The sequence below is a fragment of the Cygnus olor genome, chromosome 1, assembly GCF_009769625.2.
Source record: "Cygnus olor isolate bCygOlo1 chromosome 1, bCygOlo1.pri.v2, whole genome shotgun sequence".
Lineage (NCBI taxonomy): Eukaryota > Metazoa > Chordata > Aves > Anseriformes > Anatidae > Cygnus > Cygnus olor.
Genome location: NC_049169.1, coordinates 101205757 through 101221235, shown reverse-complemented (window position 1 = coordinate 101221235; position 15479 = coordinate 101205757). Strand labels below are relative to the sequence as shown.

Below are 15479 nucleotides of genomic sequence, written 5' to 3'. Positions count from 1 at the left end.
GCTCTTACTAGGCTATATTATATGCACTAGTCTGTATGCAGGTGGCCTGTTCTGGACAATGTGGGCCTGACTTCATCTGTACCTCTTGGCTTGGGGAGAAAATTAGACCCATTATACATTTCCAATTTTTCAGTGCCCAGACACAGCATTTAAATAAGATAATGTAGCACAGGCTAAGCTGATGAGTACTAGTTTAGAATAAATAAATAAAATGTGTTTAGACTAAACAGAAGTTATATGATTAAAGAAGTATCAGAGATGCAACACAGATATGAGTCAGGATTTTTCATTGGTTAGAAAAACATGGACTTTTAAGTAGCACTAGTAATTGTTGACTAATTCATGCTGAGATAAAATAAAACGGCACTACTAGATCTTTAAATATACATGAAAATAATACAGATTCAGATATTTTATACTATTAATGTAGTTAATACATCCTGTCCAGCATCCAGATTGCTTTCCTCTGACCTTTAAGCTGCTGTTAATACTAAGATATGCAGCTACCTGGAACCATCTTGAATCTTGGTAAGATTTTCTGCCAAGAGAGTTTAATTCTCTAATAGTGTTCTTGAAAAGAATCCTTCTTTTTGCATTCAGGAACTTATTTTTTCTTCTCTTACATTATTTTCATTTTATAGCCACCTAATCACTGACAGCATACTCATTTTTCAGTGCAGTATATGAATTTGCCACATCAGTTCTGTATTGCATTAATCTTTACTTACTCATTGCATTACACAACTAAATTGCCAATAAGGATTCTTTGTATCTGTCTCCATGAAAACTTAGTCTCTCTGAGGTAGGTTTCTTGAACTCTGAGAATTTCTAAGCTTTGGTTTGACAGCCAACACTGGGCCTTGCTTCTTGTCACTGATCTCAAAGAAGCACCCTGCCAGAACTGCATATTCTAAATCCCTCCGACAGCTGCTTTGTAGTCAGCTGTCATTTCACCCTACATCTACAGAGCAGACTAGCTTTCACACCACAATATATTCCAAAACACCAGATTGCATTTTTCATGGCACGGGACAGCCAAAGGACATGCAGAGGACTGCTGCTAATTCCAAAAATGAGAAGAAGGTCAAACACATCCTCTGGCACAGCAAGCTGAGTTTACCTGCTGATCCATGTCTGTACCCAGGCAGCTAAACTCCTATTCAGGACTAATATTTTGCTTCAGGTAATGAGATTTACTGCAGCTGTGTACATCTCAAGGCACTAATTTGAATTTGTAGCAGAAAAAATGTCTACTCTTCCAAGCAAAGAATTGCACGAAGGAATGTTATTAGCATAAGGAGATTTTTTTATTTATTTATTTTTGGAGAAAGCTTCATTTCTGATTACAAAAGCACAAACTTTAAATCAGCTATATGGCAAGCATGAAATCAGATTAAAGTTTCTCTCTATGTATTCTGACATACTCGGATTTGAGAATTGTCTTTCACATCTCCAACCTGCTAAACACTTCTCTGTTTCAGATCTGTTTCCTCATAGTGAGGAGTTAACACAACATGAATAAGCCATCTTGCTTTTCTTTTTCTTATTCCCATTTTGCTTTATCTGCCTACATGAGCTTTTAACATCACCGCATTGGTGAGACAATCAAACACAAGCATCTGGATTTATGGGGATGTAACCAGAAACGATGACAGGGTAGAATTTTTTCATATTCTCTCAGCACTTTTTTAATCTCAGTCTGAGACATTCTTTGTTTTCTTTGGAGTCGGGGCTAGCCCAGGGAACAGTGGTAGCATTCTCTGAGTTCAGGCTGATTGTTAGGTGTAATGTGATGTTCCAGAATTTGGTTACCGATTCCACAACAAAATCTTTTTAGTTCTGCACTGACATCTTTCCCTGAGCAAAAGGGAAAATGATTGTCTGTAATAGAAAAGTAAGTCTTAGAAGATCCAGCACAGCACAGAGAAACCTTCCTCAAACTACACAACAAACTGCACAATTACATCATGCATTAACAATGGTAGGTAACAGGGCTGATGACATGCCTACTGAAGTAGCATTATAACAATATTTTGCACCCATGTAAGAATTATATATCCCTAAGCTTTTAACAGTCATAGGTCAATAGTGAACAGTTGCAGCTATGGAAACAGTGAGATGCTCAGTGCTATACGTTGCTATAGGCGATTTTAAAATGGTGTGTAAAAATGAAAAAACTCACAGTGCCAAATTTTTCCAACAGTATCAGCTGGTTGAATAAAATATGTTACCTCTTTGTGCAAACCCTGCTTATAAAATTAAAGATTTGTTTACACTGGATTTCTTAAGCCATGTCGAGTCTCTGTACCGTTCTCTAATGTGAGCATATTGCAGTAACGCACAGCCAGAGTACAGCTGGTGTGGCTTGTGGCTTATTCAGCCACCTGTGAGTGAATTACCCATGCTGGAAGGTATCTTTGTTAGTAGGTCACTTAGGAGCAGACAAACTTCAGATCTTCTGAGCATTACAAAATACTGTAATTCTCCAAGGAATTTGCAACAGTACGGGAATTAACCCAAATATTAAGGCTGAATTCCAAAGACAAAATATAATGACTGCAAAAAGCACAGGAATGCTATCTTCATTGATATCCCTCTTTCCTAAGGGGCTTTAAAGCGAGGAGAATTAAAAAAGATTTGAGCTGAAAATTACATGCTTTTCTGCGCCAAGCCAGGCTCTCCCAAGTATCGAGCAGGACTGAGCCCCCCAGCCAGCACTGTGATAAAAATAAAGCCAATAGCAATAAAGCACTGGCAATCTAACAAAGCAATTCAACTGGCTAGTCTTTGATATGAAAGTTTAGTATTTGCCTTGCAGGCAGCACAAGAAGAACGAGTCCCTTTTCTGCACTGTAGAGTCATCCGATAGCTTGCTTTAATCTCTGGAAGACAAGGAGAGTGCGAGTCAGATGCTCGCGCAGCTGGGTCGGGCGAGGAAGAGCCCAGCGGGGACCTTGCCTCACCAGAGCTGCTGGATTTCTTCCTAAATCCCAGCCCAGCGACTGGAAGCGAGGTCACGGACAGGGGCAGCTCCGGAGCTGAGCGGGCCTTTGTCAGGCTGGAGGGAAGCGAGCAGGGGCCGCGGGGTGGGCGCCCGAGGGGGCGGGAGGGGAGCGGAGCGGAAAGGGGCACCCGAGCGAGCATTTCTCCTTCGTCATCGCCGACAAAGCAAGCACATAAAGCCCCTTCTCCGTGCACGCAAGATGTCAGTGCGAGGCTCCCGCCGCTGCCGAGCAAACCCGCCCTCGTCTCGGTGCGCTCACTCCCCCGTTACCTCATTGCCACATTCCCTAGCGAGTGAGCTCAGCTGTTCGCACAGCCTCTCTCCTTTTATGGTCAAACAACTTTGCCTGGGCGAGGCCTTTTTCGCGAGTTGGTAGGAAGTGTTTGGGCTCAGCAGCTCCCCCACCTTTCATTTCTGCTGCCTTTCCTGCCGGGCGGGCCGAGGAGCTGCCGGACCTCGGCACCTCCAGCAGCGCCCAGCTGCGCACCCTCGCTCCTCGGGGACTCCTCGCCCTGGGGCGGAATTTCCCCTTCCCGCTTCTCCCCCAGAGGTGAGTCTCATCTCCTGGCTTAACGGGAAGCTTTTGTCAGCAGCCCTGCGCTCAGGAGGAGTGAACTGGCGTCGAGGAAGCGTGTGTGCGACGTGGGTGTCTGGGGGATGCTGATTTCCTGTCACTCCCCGCGGATTTCGTGGGTGTCTGGGGGATGCTGATTTCCCCCCCCTCCCTCTTGGGCTGGGAGAGTTGCTTGCCTTGTAGAAATTCTCCTGGTGTCTTTAGGACTGATTGGCTCCTTTAGGTCGTGGCTCCTTCATTTTTTATTTTTTTTTGGGGGGGGGGGCGGCGGGGAGGGGGTTGCCCCTCTGCAGAGGAGCAGTTCAATTCTGAGAGGTTCGTGCGTGTGCGAATCTGGCGAGTTTTCTTCCCTCCTGGTGAAATGGAGTCAGCTGAACACTCCTGTATAGCCCAAGCGGTGGGGAAGGGAGAGGGGGGTGTAGCCTGGTTTCAGTCGGGACAAGCCCTCTTTTGTGTGCATGTGGAAGAGTGAGACACCTATGGAGTCTCTTTCCAGATGTGTTTAAGAGACGAATCTGGGACTCTTGGCGCATTAAATTTGTTTAATATATGAGCTTCTGTCTCTCTGGGAGTGCCCTGAGAAAGTGAAGATGCAAGTGCTTGCAAATTCGTAACTTCCTAACATTTTAAATATGTTTGCATAGCTTTGAGGATTTTTTTTTTTCCCTCTGCACAGGGAGGAGACAAGCCCAGCATATGTGGAAAAAGCTTGTAGCTCTGAATGCCCCCCTCCCCCATCCTGGTTTTCTTCAGGCTCTACCTTGCAGCTTGCATAGCTGATAGGACTTTGCTCGCATCGAAGATCTGTAGTTTGGGGATAGGCTGGGAGAACTCTCTGGAATTAGCCTGTTGAGAAAGTGAAAATAAACATAACAGATTAAACAAATTTAGGAGTTCAGTTCAGATTCTTTTTTTTTCCTTCTATAGTTCTCTTTCTGACCTCCTTCAGTTGGAAGGAAATTGGCAAACAGGGGAAGTACAGTGTGTCAGACCACAGTGCTGGAATAGCTTTTACTGGGTCTTCTGCGTGGCTCAGGCTAAGCTGCTTTCTATCAACATAGGTGGTAAATGACACTCTGCTTTCTCCCTCCATGTGTTCCTTCTTTTTCCACTAACCCAGGAAAGGAGCTGAGCTTTAGAAAGTTCAGTCTTGTGGCCAAAGAACTGCAAGGTGTCTGGGTGTGTAACAGGTGGCAGACCCACCGTGGGACCTTCTGGAAAGTGACCCTGCTGCTGAGGGAGGTGTTGCTTGGTCTTACATTTTGTTCTCTGCTAGAGAGAAACCACGTACTGGGCAACTAAGTATCCTCACTACATCCTTTGAGGACATCTTTCTTCACAGTTCCACTTGAGTCATCTAACTGCTGTTAACAGGCAGAAAATCTCTCCCCTCAGGGAACATATGAGGAGGACAAGGATCTAAGATTAGGTCTGCTGGTCTGACACTCCCTCTTCCAATAACTTTTACAAACAGTGCCAGAGGACTCACATAAGATGCATGTTCCTGGTAAGGTTTAGATGATATTAGCAGCAAGCAGTGCAGGGCGGGGGACTAAGCAAGGACAGCTTTTCTCAGTCTGATCTGTGCGGGGGTGGACAGATAAATAGAAATGAGGATGAGCAGGGGCAGCTGCTGGATGTAGTCAGCTCTGAGCAGAAAGGGCCTTAAGTGTGACATAGCATACTGGGAAATGGGCTGCTTTGGGTTCAGGGAGATAGCAGCTGCTGGTAGTGAAGCCAGCATATTTTATGAAGCAACCAGTGTCCCAAGACAATCTCTGCGTTGGCTAACCCCAGTATGGATCATGATTAGAAATGACTGCCACTGTGGTGTTCTGCATATAAGACAGCCAATTCTGGTAGAATGATACTGTGATCCATTATACCATAGCAAAACAGTGGAGCACAAGACATCTAAGTGCCTTCATCAGTGGAAGTCTCTAAAGAAAGGCTAGAAGTCTTTTTAATAGATTTGGTAGCTGTGGTAGAAGCTGTAGGCTGGATGAAGTTGACTCCCAGCAATCAGAGGGATCAAGGACAGACCTTGTTAATTACTCTTCTTCCTTGTCCCTTTTTGCATGCAGGATCATATGGGGCGTGCTTAGCTCAGCTCTTTGTCTGCTGCTCACTGTTGCTGCCTCTTCCTGCATTTGAAGAGCCTAGAACAATTTGTCAAGGTGCGTGCAACTCGTCAACCCCAAACAGGGGGGGAAAAAAAAGTACAGCAACACAAACTTAACATTTGTCTATGTTGTCACACACTTGTGGCCTGGAGAAACTATTACAGGTAACTATATCGCGCCATACTGAACTGAACTGTGGGACCACTTGGAACTGAGCATGCAGGTCTTACCAGCAGCCATGGGTGAGTTTAATGGTAGGCAGATGTTCATGGCACCAAGGCTGTCCAAGCAGCTGTTACTGTGAGCTGACTGTGTGAGAGAGGCAGGCAGCGCGGAGGGGCACTGAATTGGACATGCCAATTTGACATGCTTGGTACAGAGCCTCTGTGCTGGCAGAAGCACTGTTGGGCTGGGGTGTTAGGAAGAGGACTATAGGCATGCCAGGGGTTACAACAAAGTGTCTAACTTCGTGGAGATTTCTGGCAAAGATGAGATTTCAGGCCTGCATTGCAGCTCTGAGGGAATCCTAGAAATGCAGCTCTCATCCTGAGACCTGGGGTCCTTGCACATGGCAGGGCTACAGCGGCACTGCTTTCTCTTCTGCTGTGGTGCTTACTGTGCAGCCTGCAATCCAAAGGGGCTGACTTAAAGAAAGGGGTTGACTTAAAGGTGCTGTGTGTGCAGCAGAAGCTGAAGGGGATGGCTCCTGATATGCTGGCAATGCCTCTTGGAAGTGCTTCCTGGTGGAGGCGGAACAGTCGGCTGGTGCAGCCAGTGACAGGCAGAGGGAGCTCATGTCGCCGGCTCCGGTGACAGGAAGGAGAGGGAGGAAAGCAGAGACGAGGTTCCAAATAGCAGGGGGTCCTCGCCAGGGGATGTGACACCAGAGTACCCCTCGCTCGACCTGTTGTTCTGGCTGACACAGCTACCTGCATGCGAGGGTCCTGAGGTAAAGTGTGTGGGATGGAAGATTGAGGGGCGTGCCGGGGCCAAGGGGGGCGTTACTGTGGATGCTGCAGGCTGAGGTCAAGAGGAAACAGATGACATTATCAGGTAAGTGGGGTGAGGAAATGATAATTCTGGTCTTGGGAGAGCATGGCTGGGGGGGGGGGTATCTTCCCTGGGGCGTGGGGGGCTTGCTGTGTGGGGCAGTGACACTTGTTCTGGTCACCAGCTGCTTTCCTTTCCTGAATCGTCATTGTCTCATGCAGCAAAGAGCTTGGTTTTCCCCATGGCAGCATGCAGCTGTCAGGACCCCCTTTGTGGTCAGTGCTGTGCTGAGCTGAGATAGCGAAGTGTGCTGGCTCATTCGAGCTGTCTGTAGTTTCTGTTCCTCTTTTTTTGCTGTGCTGGTCCTGGAAGTGCTCAGGCTCCTCTGCCAATACATGAACTCCTGTATCCCTCCATTATGTGTTCCTTTTTATTAATTTTGACTCAGGTCCAAGTCTGACTTCATACCAGTATCCTCTCTCTTCTCTCCGGACAGGGACTTAGAAGATGGCTTCGCCAGGTACCCCAGGGACCCGCATGACATCCACAGTCAGTATCAACATTTCTACCCCTTCCTTCTACAACCCACAGAAGAAGTTTGCACCTGTGGTCGCCCCTAAACCCAAGGTGAACCCCTTCAAGGCTGGGGGTGCATCAGAGTCATCGCTGCCCCAGCCTCCCGGAGCAGGCACCCAGCGTGCCCAGATAGGGAGGGTGGGGGAGATCCCATCAGCTTCCACGTCCATGCTGGCAGAAGGTAGGTGAGGGCTGGCATGGCAGATGTGAATATGTGATACTAAATTCTCAGTGTGAGGTCTGTAATTGGGCTAAACATGGGGAATAGGCTCAAAACCACTACGAATGAAGGATACTCTTGCTGTAGACAATTGCAGGTTTCAGAATGAGATAAAAGGATTGTAAAGTAATCTCAAAATGTGAGGCATCTCAATAGAAAAGGAGTCAGGAAGTCAATTCTGTGTTGTGCTGATATTTTAATCAAGCTGCAGGAATGCAATGGATTTTTTTGTAGTATTCCCACTGTGCATAATTGTGTAATTGCAGTGATATTCTGGCAAGCACGTCTGAGAACAAATATGTTGCAAGAAAGTTGACCCTGGTGGTGATGAATCATGCTGTTCTCTTTCTTACTGGCTCATCTTCGCTTGAGTTCTCTGATTGTAGAGATCCTTCTTGTGGACTCTGCAATTGCCATTGTTGCTGCAAGAGGTGGGGAGGTAGAAATAATTGCATGAAAAAGGGTGTAAGCTAACAAAAACAGGAAGTGAGACTTAGTTTGTATGGCTGAGTTTTATAATTTTTACTCGTGGCTTGGGTTGGGTGTGATTTCCTGTGTAGGGTGACTTCTTGCTTTAGTGTGTGGTTTTCTTTTTTTTTTTTTTTTTTTTTCCTGTGGTGGTGTGGTTTTGTTTGTTTGGTTTTGTTCTTTTGGTGGTGGTGGTGGTTGGTTGTTTTTGTGTCTTAAGGAGCAGAAGGTTCCTGGTTGTGTACCTTCCCTAGTTGGAATTGATCAGCATGGGACTACTGGAAATGTCTCTAGGGACCTGTTGCTCATGCCTGATGATGCATATTACCCCAATATCCTATTAACTTGTACCTCAGCCAGGACTGATATGTTCAAATAATGTTTACTTCTGTTTTAATTTTTTTCCCTTTAACTGTCTAGCATAGACTGTGTAACACAGTTACTCCTAGGTTAGTGTACTAAGTTAGTGGGCAGCTGATCTAATGATAGGAAGTCTGGTCTTGTTCCTAGGGACAAATGATTAAGCCATTTTTTCCATTTCATGAGTCACGATGGCCTTGGTGTGTTGTTGCCTCTGTCTCTTAGAATTGCACTGCCTAACTTTGGTGACTTTCTGCTTTTATGCTGTTGGCTGGAATCTTGTGTCTGTCATCCAAGGTCTTATACTAGATTTTGTTTTTCTGCTATAGTTGTGTGGATTAGGAGTGTGCATGTAGGATGTGTCAAATTGACACAAATATATTAGTTCAAGTACAGAAGTAGACAAATGTTAAAAAATATTTTTCAACGTATAGTACAAGTAGAGGATTGGGTGTTAGTTGGTTCACTTCTGTTCTCCCCATAAAGCTTATTATAGAGAAACTACCTTAACAGAGATTAGCAAAAGAACCAATCGGCTTCAGCTGCCATGTCACCATCAAGTGAGGGCTGCTAGCAATGCTGTACTAGCAAGGTACCTCAAGTACAGACAGTCAAGTGAAACTCAGTTTTGACTCAGTCATGAAACAAATGGATCTGCTTTGATCCTTCTCTGATGCATATCTTGTTGATCATTCTCTCCCTTTCCTGTACGTTCCCTAAAGAAATGCCAGTATAACATAAAGCCATGGCAATTGGCTTATTTGCTTTAAATGACAGGACAGCCATGTGTAGGAATGTTATTTAATATTGATCATTCTATAAATTTGGTATAGTAACTTTGTAAAAAACTTTTTTGTTTGAGTGAATAATTCATAAAGCAGGCTTTCAGTGAATCTTTTTGAAACATTTTGACAGTGGATCAGGGTTTCATTTCTGCAATATTCTTTATCCTTTAAATCAAAAAGCAAGCATATACAAATTTGATCTCAGACTGTAGTTTCTGAGGAAAAAATACCAGCCTTGTATTACTTTTTTTTGCCTTTTTTTTCTTTCTTTCTTCCCCATAAGCAGAACAAGAAGGTTTGGAAGAGGTGCTACATACCACTACAGTTTATGCATTCCACTGGCTAATAAGATTTCAGCTTTCATTTTCTGAAACAGGCAGTATCACGTCCCTTAGGTTACAAATGAGAAGTCCTAATAAAGTCTGTGGACAACAGTTGCATATAAAGATTAGACAACTTGATGACTGCTGTTAAAAGTCATACGTAGACCAGCAGGAATGATGAACTTGGTCTTTCACGCTACTGCTAGGAAAGGGACTAGCTAGTAAAAGAAGTAGGTATTCAGTTTATCCAGAATAAGAAATGTAGAAGTTATACCTGCTTGTCTTTTAATATTCTTTGCCACGTAGTTGATGAGAGAACATCTTTCTCCTATGTATGGTGAAGGGAAGAGGATTCACACTTGATTTGTGTTGTAATAGACATCGCTCTTCTCTGTTCTACATACTAGAGACCAAAGAATGAGGAGGAGTGTGAAAGGACATTAAGACATGTTTCTCAGTTATACAATAACTATTTCTAGTGAGTAATTGCAGTAGCTACTGAGGAAATCTTATGTGATGGCAAATAGTTTGGACAAGGTGAAAGTGATCCTGTGGAGTTCAGCTGTCCTTGATGAGTACTGGGGACCACTTACTGTAATACCTTCAAGACTCCTCGTGGGGTTTGTACAGGCTAAGAATAAGACATGATCGAAGCCTGTTTTTATTCTCATTCTTTGCCATAGAGCTGCCGCTGCCACCTCCTCCCCCACCTGGAGAGGATGTGAGTTTCTCCTCAAATTGTGCTTTTCCCCCACCTCCGCCACCCTTTGAAGAGCCTTTTCCACCAGCCCCAGAAGAAACTTTTCCTTCTCCTCCTCCTCCAATGTTTGATGAAGGGCCTATGGGCATGGTATCCACCCCACAGGTGAGTGAGGTCAAGGGAAGTATAATTTCTTGTGATACTCTGAGTTGAGACAGCTTCTCAGTTCTCTCTGAAATCAGCAGCAGGAAGCCTGGAGATGTGGGAAAGTGTTTGCTTAGCATCTCAGTGTCTGCACTGTCCTTTCCTATAAGATACTGTGGAGTAGGCTGTAGAAGTTCAGCTGATATAAAGGCAAATTCCTGCACTGGGGATGGGACTACCCCATGCACCTGCATAGGTTAGGGTCAACTGACCAGGGAACAGCTCTGCAAATGAAGGACCTTGTGATCCTGGTGGACAGAGAGTTAAATGTGAGCCAGCATTGCACCCTTGTGGCAATAAAGGCCAGCCACATGCTGGACTATATTAGTGAGAGTGTAGTCAGCAGGGCAACGGCAGTGGTTATTTCTCTCTTCAGTGCTGAGGCTGGATCTTGGAGGACTGTTTCCATGGGGGCCCACCAGTGTAGTAACCACAGAGGAATACTGAACTAGAAGCAGTCCAGCAAAGTGTCACAGCAATCACTGGGGACTGGAGCATGCTCCTCTTCAGCTGGCAGAAGAGGAGCAAGCCCAAAGGCAGGGATATAACTACTGTCTGCAGTTCTGAAAGGAGGGCTGGAGAGAAGACAGATTAATCTTACAGGGGCAAGCAAGAGAAGAAGCAACAATGGGGGACGCTGCAACAAGGGAAATTCCTGTTGGACAGAAGAAAAACCTGTTCCCCACCACTGGTGGCTTGAAACTGGCACAGGTGCCCAGAGAGTCTGGGGAATATGCATCTTTGAGGATGTTCAGAAACCACCTGGGCAAGGCCCTGAGCAACCTGGTCTAGCTTGGGAGTTAACCCTGCAATTAGCAGGGTACTGGACTGCAGACCTCCAGCTATCTTTTCCCACCTAAATATTTCTGGCATTCTGATCCCTGGAATTTTCCCACTGCTGGTAGATTTTGCAGACTGTACCGTGTTTGTCCTCACCAACTTGCTATCTGTTCAGGGCAGGAGCAGATCTGTACTACAGTCTCAGGTGCCAAAATCTGGTACTGTAGGGGATTCACCCAGTTCTTTGGCTCTGTTCCCTCTTTCCTCATGGATAATGGTATAGGTATGTGGCAAGATGAGCATCAGTGAGTCAATCTCAAGATCAATGTCTTTAATCTTGGATAACATGGAGGAAAATTATCCCTTCAAATCCTGGGTGAGCCCTCCAGAATGTCCAGAAATGGTGGAAGGAGAGATGACTGGTTTGCTGAACTAAGGTAGTGAGAAGGGTGCTACTGAAGATTAAGATGTTTAGGTAAACCATAGCAAGAAAACCTGCCTGAAGGACTAGAAAGCATAGATGTTGCATCTTTTTGTGACTTAAATATGAAGTAGTATGGGGTCTCTTAGTATTATGGGTCTGAGACAGCGACTGATATTGCTGTAGACAGCATATTTTCCCTTCCACCTTGTTGATGACTGCCTGTTTCTCTCTGCTTCTTCACTTTACAGATGTCTACAGTATCCACAGGTTCTCTGGAGCAACCATCAGCCCCAAAGGCACATGTGGAAATCTCGTCTGCACCCAGAGATCCTCCTCATTCATTTCTTTCCAAGTTCACTCCAAAGCCAAGTGGAAGCTTGTCTTCCAAACCCCCTGGAGCAGATGTGACCCCTGCCCCAGCCCCGTGGGCAGCTCCACAGCAGCACAAGGAGACCCTAGCATCAGTCCCTCCACCCCCTCCTCTTCCTCCTGCTCAGTCTACCCCTAAATTTACTCCACCTTCTGTTGCTGGCTCTCCTAAGTTTGGATCCAAACCAGGTGCCACTGTTTCCATGGCTCCTTCAAACTCTACAAGATATCCTACCTCCCTTCAGACTCAGTTCACAGCCCCTTCACCTTCAGGTCCCTCCTCTCGGCCGCAGCCTCCCAGTTTCACCTATGCTCAGCAGCGGGAAAGGCCCCAAGTGCAGGAGAAGCCTGTTCGCACAGAACAACCTGCTGCCGTAAAAGACACGGTAAGGGATAGAGCCGTGGAACCAGTGTCTCTTGGCAAGCATGGAATCACTGGAAGTGTAGTTGGAGGATGAGGAGGGAGGGTCTGTGCCAGGGTAGGGGAAGTATTTATTCATCTGAGAGACAGCACCTTTTAATACCTTACTGAGAGCTGGAACTAGAAACAGTGCTGGAGGGGGGACAGGACTTCATGTAAAGGTGGAAAGAAGCAAACATAATGGATGGCAGATTGTTGCCTAGAGAGGGATAGAGAAGAGGTATAAAGGTGAGAGAAGCAGGTTTGTTAGGGACAAGGTGGGAGGGGCTTTGTCTATAAGCATCTTTTGGGATTGACAGTTTCCTCTTCCTGCAGCATAGACCCACAGGTTCCAGTGCAGACCCGCCTAAGGGAAACTCTTCCCTGACCATGAAGGAGGTAGAAGAGCTGGAGTTGTTGACCCAGAAACTACTGAAGGATATGGAGAACCCACCCCCAGTAGAAGCCGCTACTTCTGGTGCGTCCTTTTAGTGGACATCAATGGGACTGAGACTGTGGTGTGTTTTCCTCTCTCCTAATACCTTTCTCCTTCCATTGGCAGAGCTCTGTGGCTTCTGCCGGAAGCCTCTGTCACGAACCCAGCCAGCTGTAAGGGCCCTAGACTGCCTTTTCCACGTGGAGTGCTTCACCTGCTTCAAATGTGAGAAGCAGCTGCAGGGGCAGCAGTTCTACAATGTGGACGAGAAGCCCTTCTGTGAGGACTGCTATGCTGTGAGTCACTGGGATGAAAGCTGCTGGAGAGGGCTGAGTTTGCTGTGGCTAGCCTCTCTTCCTTTCCCTTCCCCCTTCCATCTCACCTGTCTGTGGTGTAGCCCCCTGGGGATGGGGGATTGGATTAACGTTGTCTTACTTGTTTTCTTTGGGCTTAGGGGACCCTGGAAAAGTGCAGTGTCTGCAAACAGACCATCACAGATCGGATGCTGAAGGCCACTGGTAACTCATACCATCCCCAGTGCTTCACCTGTGTGATGTGCCACACCCCTCTCGAAGGGGCTTCTTTTATTGTGGACCAGGCCAACCAGCCTCATTGTGTGGATGACTACCACAGGTATGGAGAAAGCTCATTCATGTGGTGTCTGAAAGCAGATGTTCCTTCACACCTGTTTAATTTTACTGCAAAATGGGCTTGGGTTGCCTGTGTGATCAGTTGGACATAAAGTTAAAAATGAGTCAGCAAAGTACCATGTACCAATTAAGGTCTTTTCCCACTTAAACTTTTTGTGATTTGTTCCTCTGCTGCTGATACTGATACGTGACAATGAGAAACCTGCAGTGGTCATGGTCTCCTGTGTATTTGTGTGTGTTACAGGAAGTATGCTCCACGCTGCTCAGTGTGTAGTGAACCCATCATGCCGGAGCCTGGGAAGGATGAGACAGTGCGTGTGGTGGCACTGGAGAAGAATTTCCACATGAAATGTTACAAGTGTGAGGTAATCCTGGTGGCCCCACTCCTCTCATCTCATTCGCGTCATCACCAACTAGGTAGCACCTTTGAACTTGCCTATCCTGACCAAACACTGAGCTTGTTTTGAATGACTTGGAAGCATTTTGAATCAAGTTTAGGCACTCACAGACAACAAGTTCATGAATAAAGACTGTGCAGGGTTGTAGCCTCTAACACAGCTCTAACATAGCAGCTGTGTATGCTGGGGGAACATAAAGGGATAACAGAAGAGGCTATGCTCACACGCTCTTCTTTCAAAGTGGTATTTCCCATTATCGCCATCAGAGACAGAGCAGTGGGCTGGGAGCCATTATCCTGATCCAATAGGGCATTTCTTACATCCTTGTCTGTATCTACCCTGCTGTTTGCTGTCATTTGAGCTACCTCCCTCTTTTTCTTTCCCCATTTAGGACTGTGGGAGGCCCTTATCCATTGAGGCAGATGAGAATGGCTGTTTTCCACTGGATGGGCATGTATTATGTATGAAGTGTCACACTGTTCGTGCCAAAACAGCACGCTGAGGAGCTTGGAGCAGGCATACCCTGAAGACCCCTGCACTCAGTACTCTTCCCTTCCCCACCATTGTCCTACCCTTCTGCCTGACAAGTCAGATTGCTACCAATGGAGACTCTGCCAGCGCAGCTCATTAATCACATAAGATTCACAACTCGTAGACTTCACTATGCACACCCACCAAAAAAGGACCTCTTCTCCTATCACCACTTCCTGGCCATAGTGTATTCCAGGCTGGGGGCTATGACTGAGGTGAGTGCAAAATCTCTGTTTGCTCAGCACTGGAGGAGAAAGACCAAATCTCCACCACCGCCTGGTGGAAGTAGCAAAAATGACCTGTGGCAGCAATGGGAAAGGCTGAGCATTCTGCTCCATGAAGCCAGGAATGATTATTTGACATTAGAAGGTGGAAGCCTCCATCTCAGTATGGCTTCTGTCATAGGTTTTCTCTTTCCTGTGCCACCTCTTTATAGTGGCTGGAAAAAACTAACCTACTAGCTTTTATTCTAATGGATTTTATTGGCTAACTGTCCTGTCACCCTTTTTTTTTTTTTCTAGCCAGATTAAACTGGCAATGTTTGGAATCCTACCCTGCTCCTGAGTTTGGAAACTTTTTAATTTTTTTCTTTCTCCAAAGTTAACTTTGTCTCAGCATGGTTTCTGGACAGTTGGGGGGGGCACCAGAGTAACAAAGCAGTCCAAAGAACACATGTCTACAAATAAAGACTGTCACGAGGATGGGCAGCGTATGGTGAGGAGGTGCCTCAATGTGTGGATGAGAATTCAGCAGACTGAGGAGCATCTCCTTGTTCCAAGTAGGGGTTCTTTCACTGCTGTCAGTGGAAGCTACAGTGTCATTGCAATATACTGTCTGGCTCTGTGTGTTACTGCACTGAGTCTTACTTCCTGGACTAGAAAATGTCATACTAAACAAATCTTTTGAATAACTGTCTAACCACTGTTTGCATCCAATAAAATAGTGACGATTTTTCCATTAAGATGTCTGTGCTGTATTTGGTCAACTACCCATGAGAACTGATGTCTTAGGCACTACAGAATGTATAGTTGCTATTCTACCTAGCCTCCAAAGATGTTATGAAACTGAAAATGGCCTTTCTCTCTCCACATCTTGGTTTTCTTTTCAAATTGTTTAGTTTTCTACTTCCTGTGCTTGGAGAATAGCTCTCATTTAAAGCAATAG

At 45.8% G+C, this 15479-nt stretch overlaps 1 protein-coding gene across 3 annotated transcripts; it reads left to right on the top strand.

The window, feature by feature from the left end:
- The first annotated feature begins 1182 nt into the window (after window positions 1–1182).
- ZYX (zyxin) lies at window positions 1183–15272 on the top strand. 3 transcript variants are annotated; one of them, XM_040574001.1, is made up of 10 exons: window positions 1183–3554; window positions 5663–5755; window positions 7188–7448; window positions 10107–10288; window positions 11780–12286; window positions 12637–12778; window positions 12863–13032; window positions 13191–13369; window positions 13631–13751; window positions 14176–15272. In XM_040574001.1, exons 3-10 carry the CDS (start codon window positions 7199–7201, stop codon window positions 14284–14286), a joined length of 1662 nt encoding a protein of 553 aa, XP_040429935.1. In that variant the 5' UTR covers window positions 1183–3554; window positions 5663–5755; window positions 7188–7198; the 3' UTR covers window positions 14287–15272. The 3 variants fall into 3 exon arrangements, with proteins under 3 accessions (XP_040429935.1, XP_040429927.1, XP_040429942.1); XM_040573993.1 differs by lacking the exon at window positions 5663–5755; XM_040574008.1 differs by lacking the exons at window positions 1183–3554; window positions 5663–5755 and adding an exon at window positions 6237–6650.
- Window positions 15273–15479: the final 207 nt, after the last annotated feature.

What these genes read in the sequence shown, in the direction of transcription:
- ZYX (XM_040573993.1), top strand. Translation starts at nt 7,199, where the DNA reads ATGGCTTCGCCAGGTACCCCAGGGACCCGCATGACATCCACAGTCAGT. An exon ending in GCATGGTATCCACCCCACAG is followed by an intron (nt 10,289 to 11,779) that starts GTGAGTGAGGTC and finishes TTCACTTTACAG; the next exon opens with ATGTCTACAGTATCCACAGG. An exon ending in AGTAGAAGCCGCTACTTCTG is followed by an intron (nt 12,779 to 12,862) that starts GTGCGTCCTTTT and finishes TTCCATTGGCAG; the next exon opens with AGCTCTGTGGCTTCTGCCGG.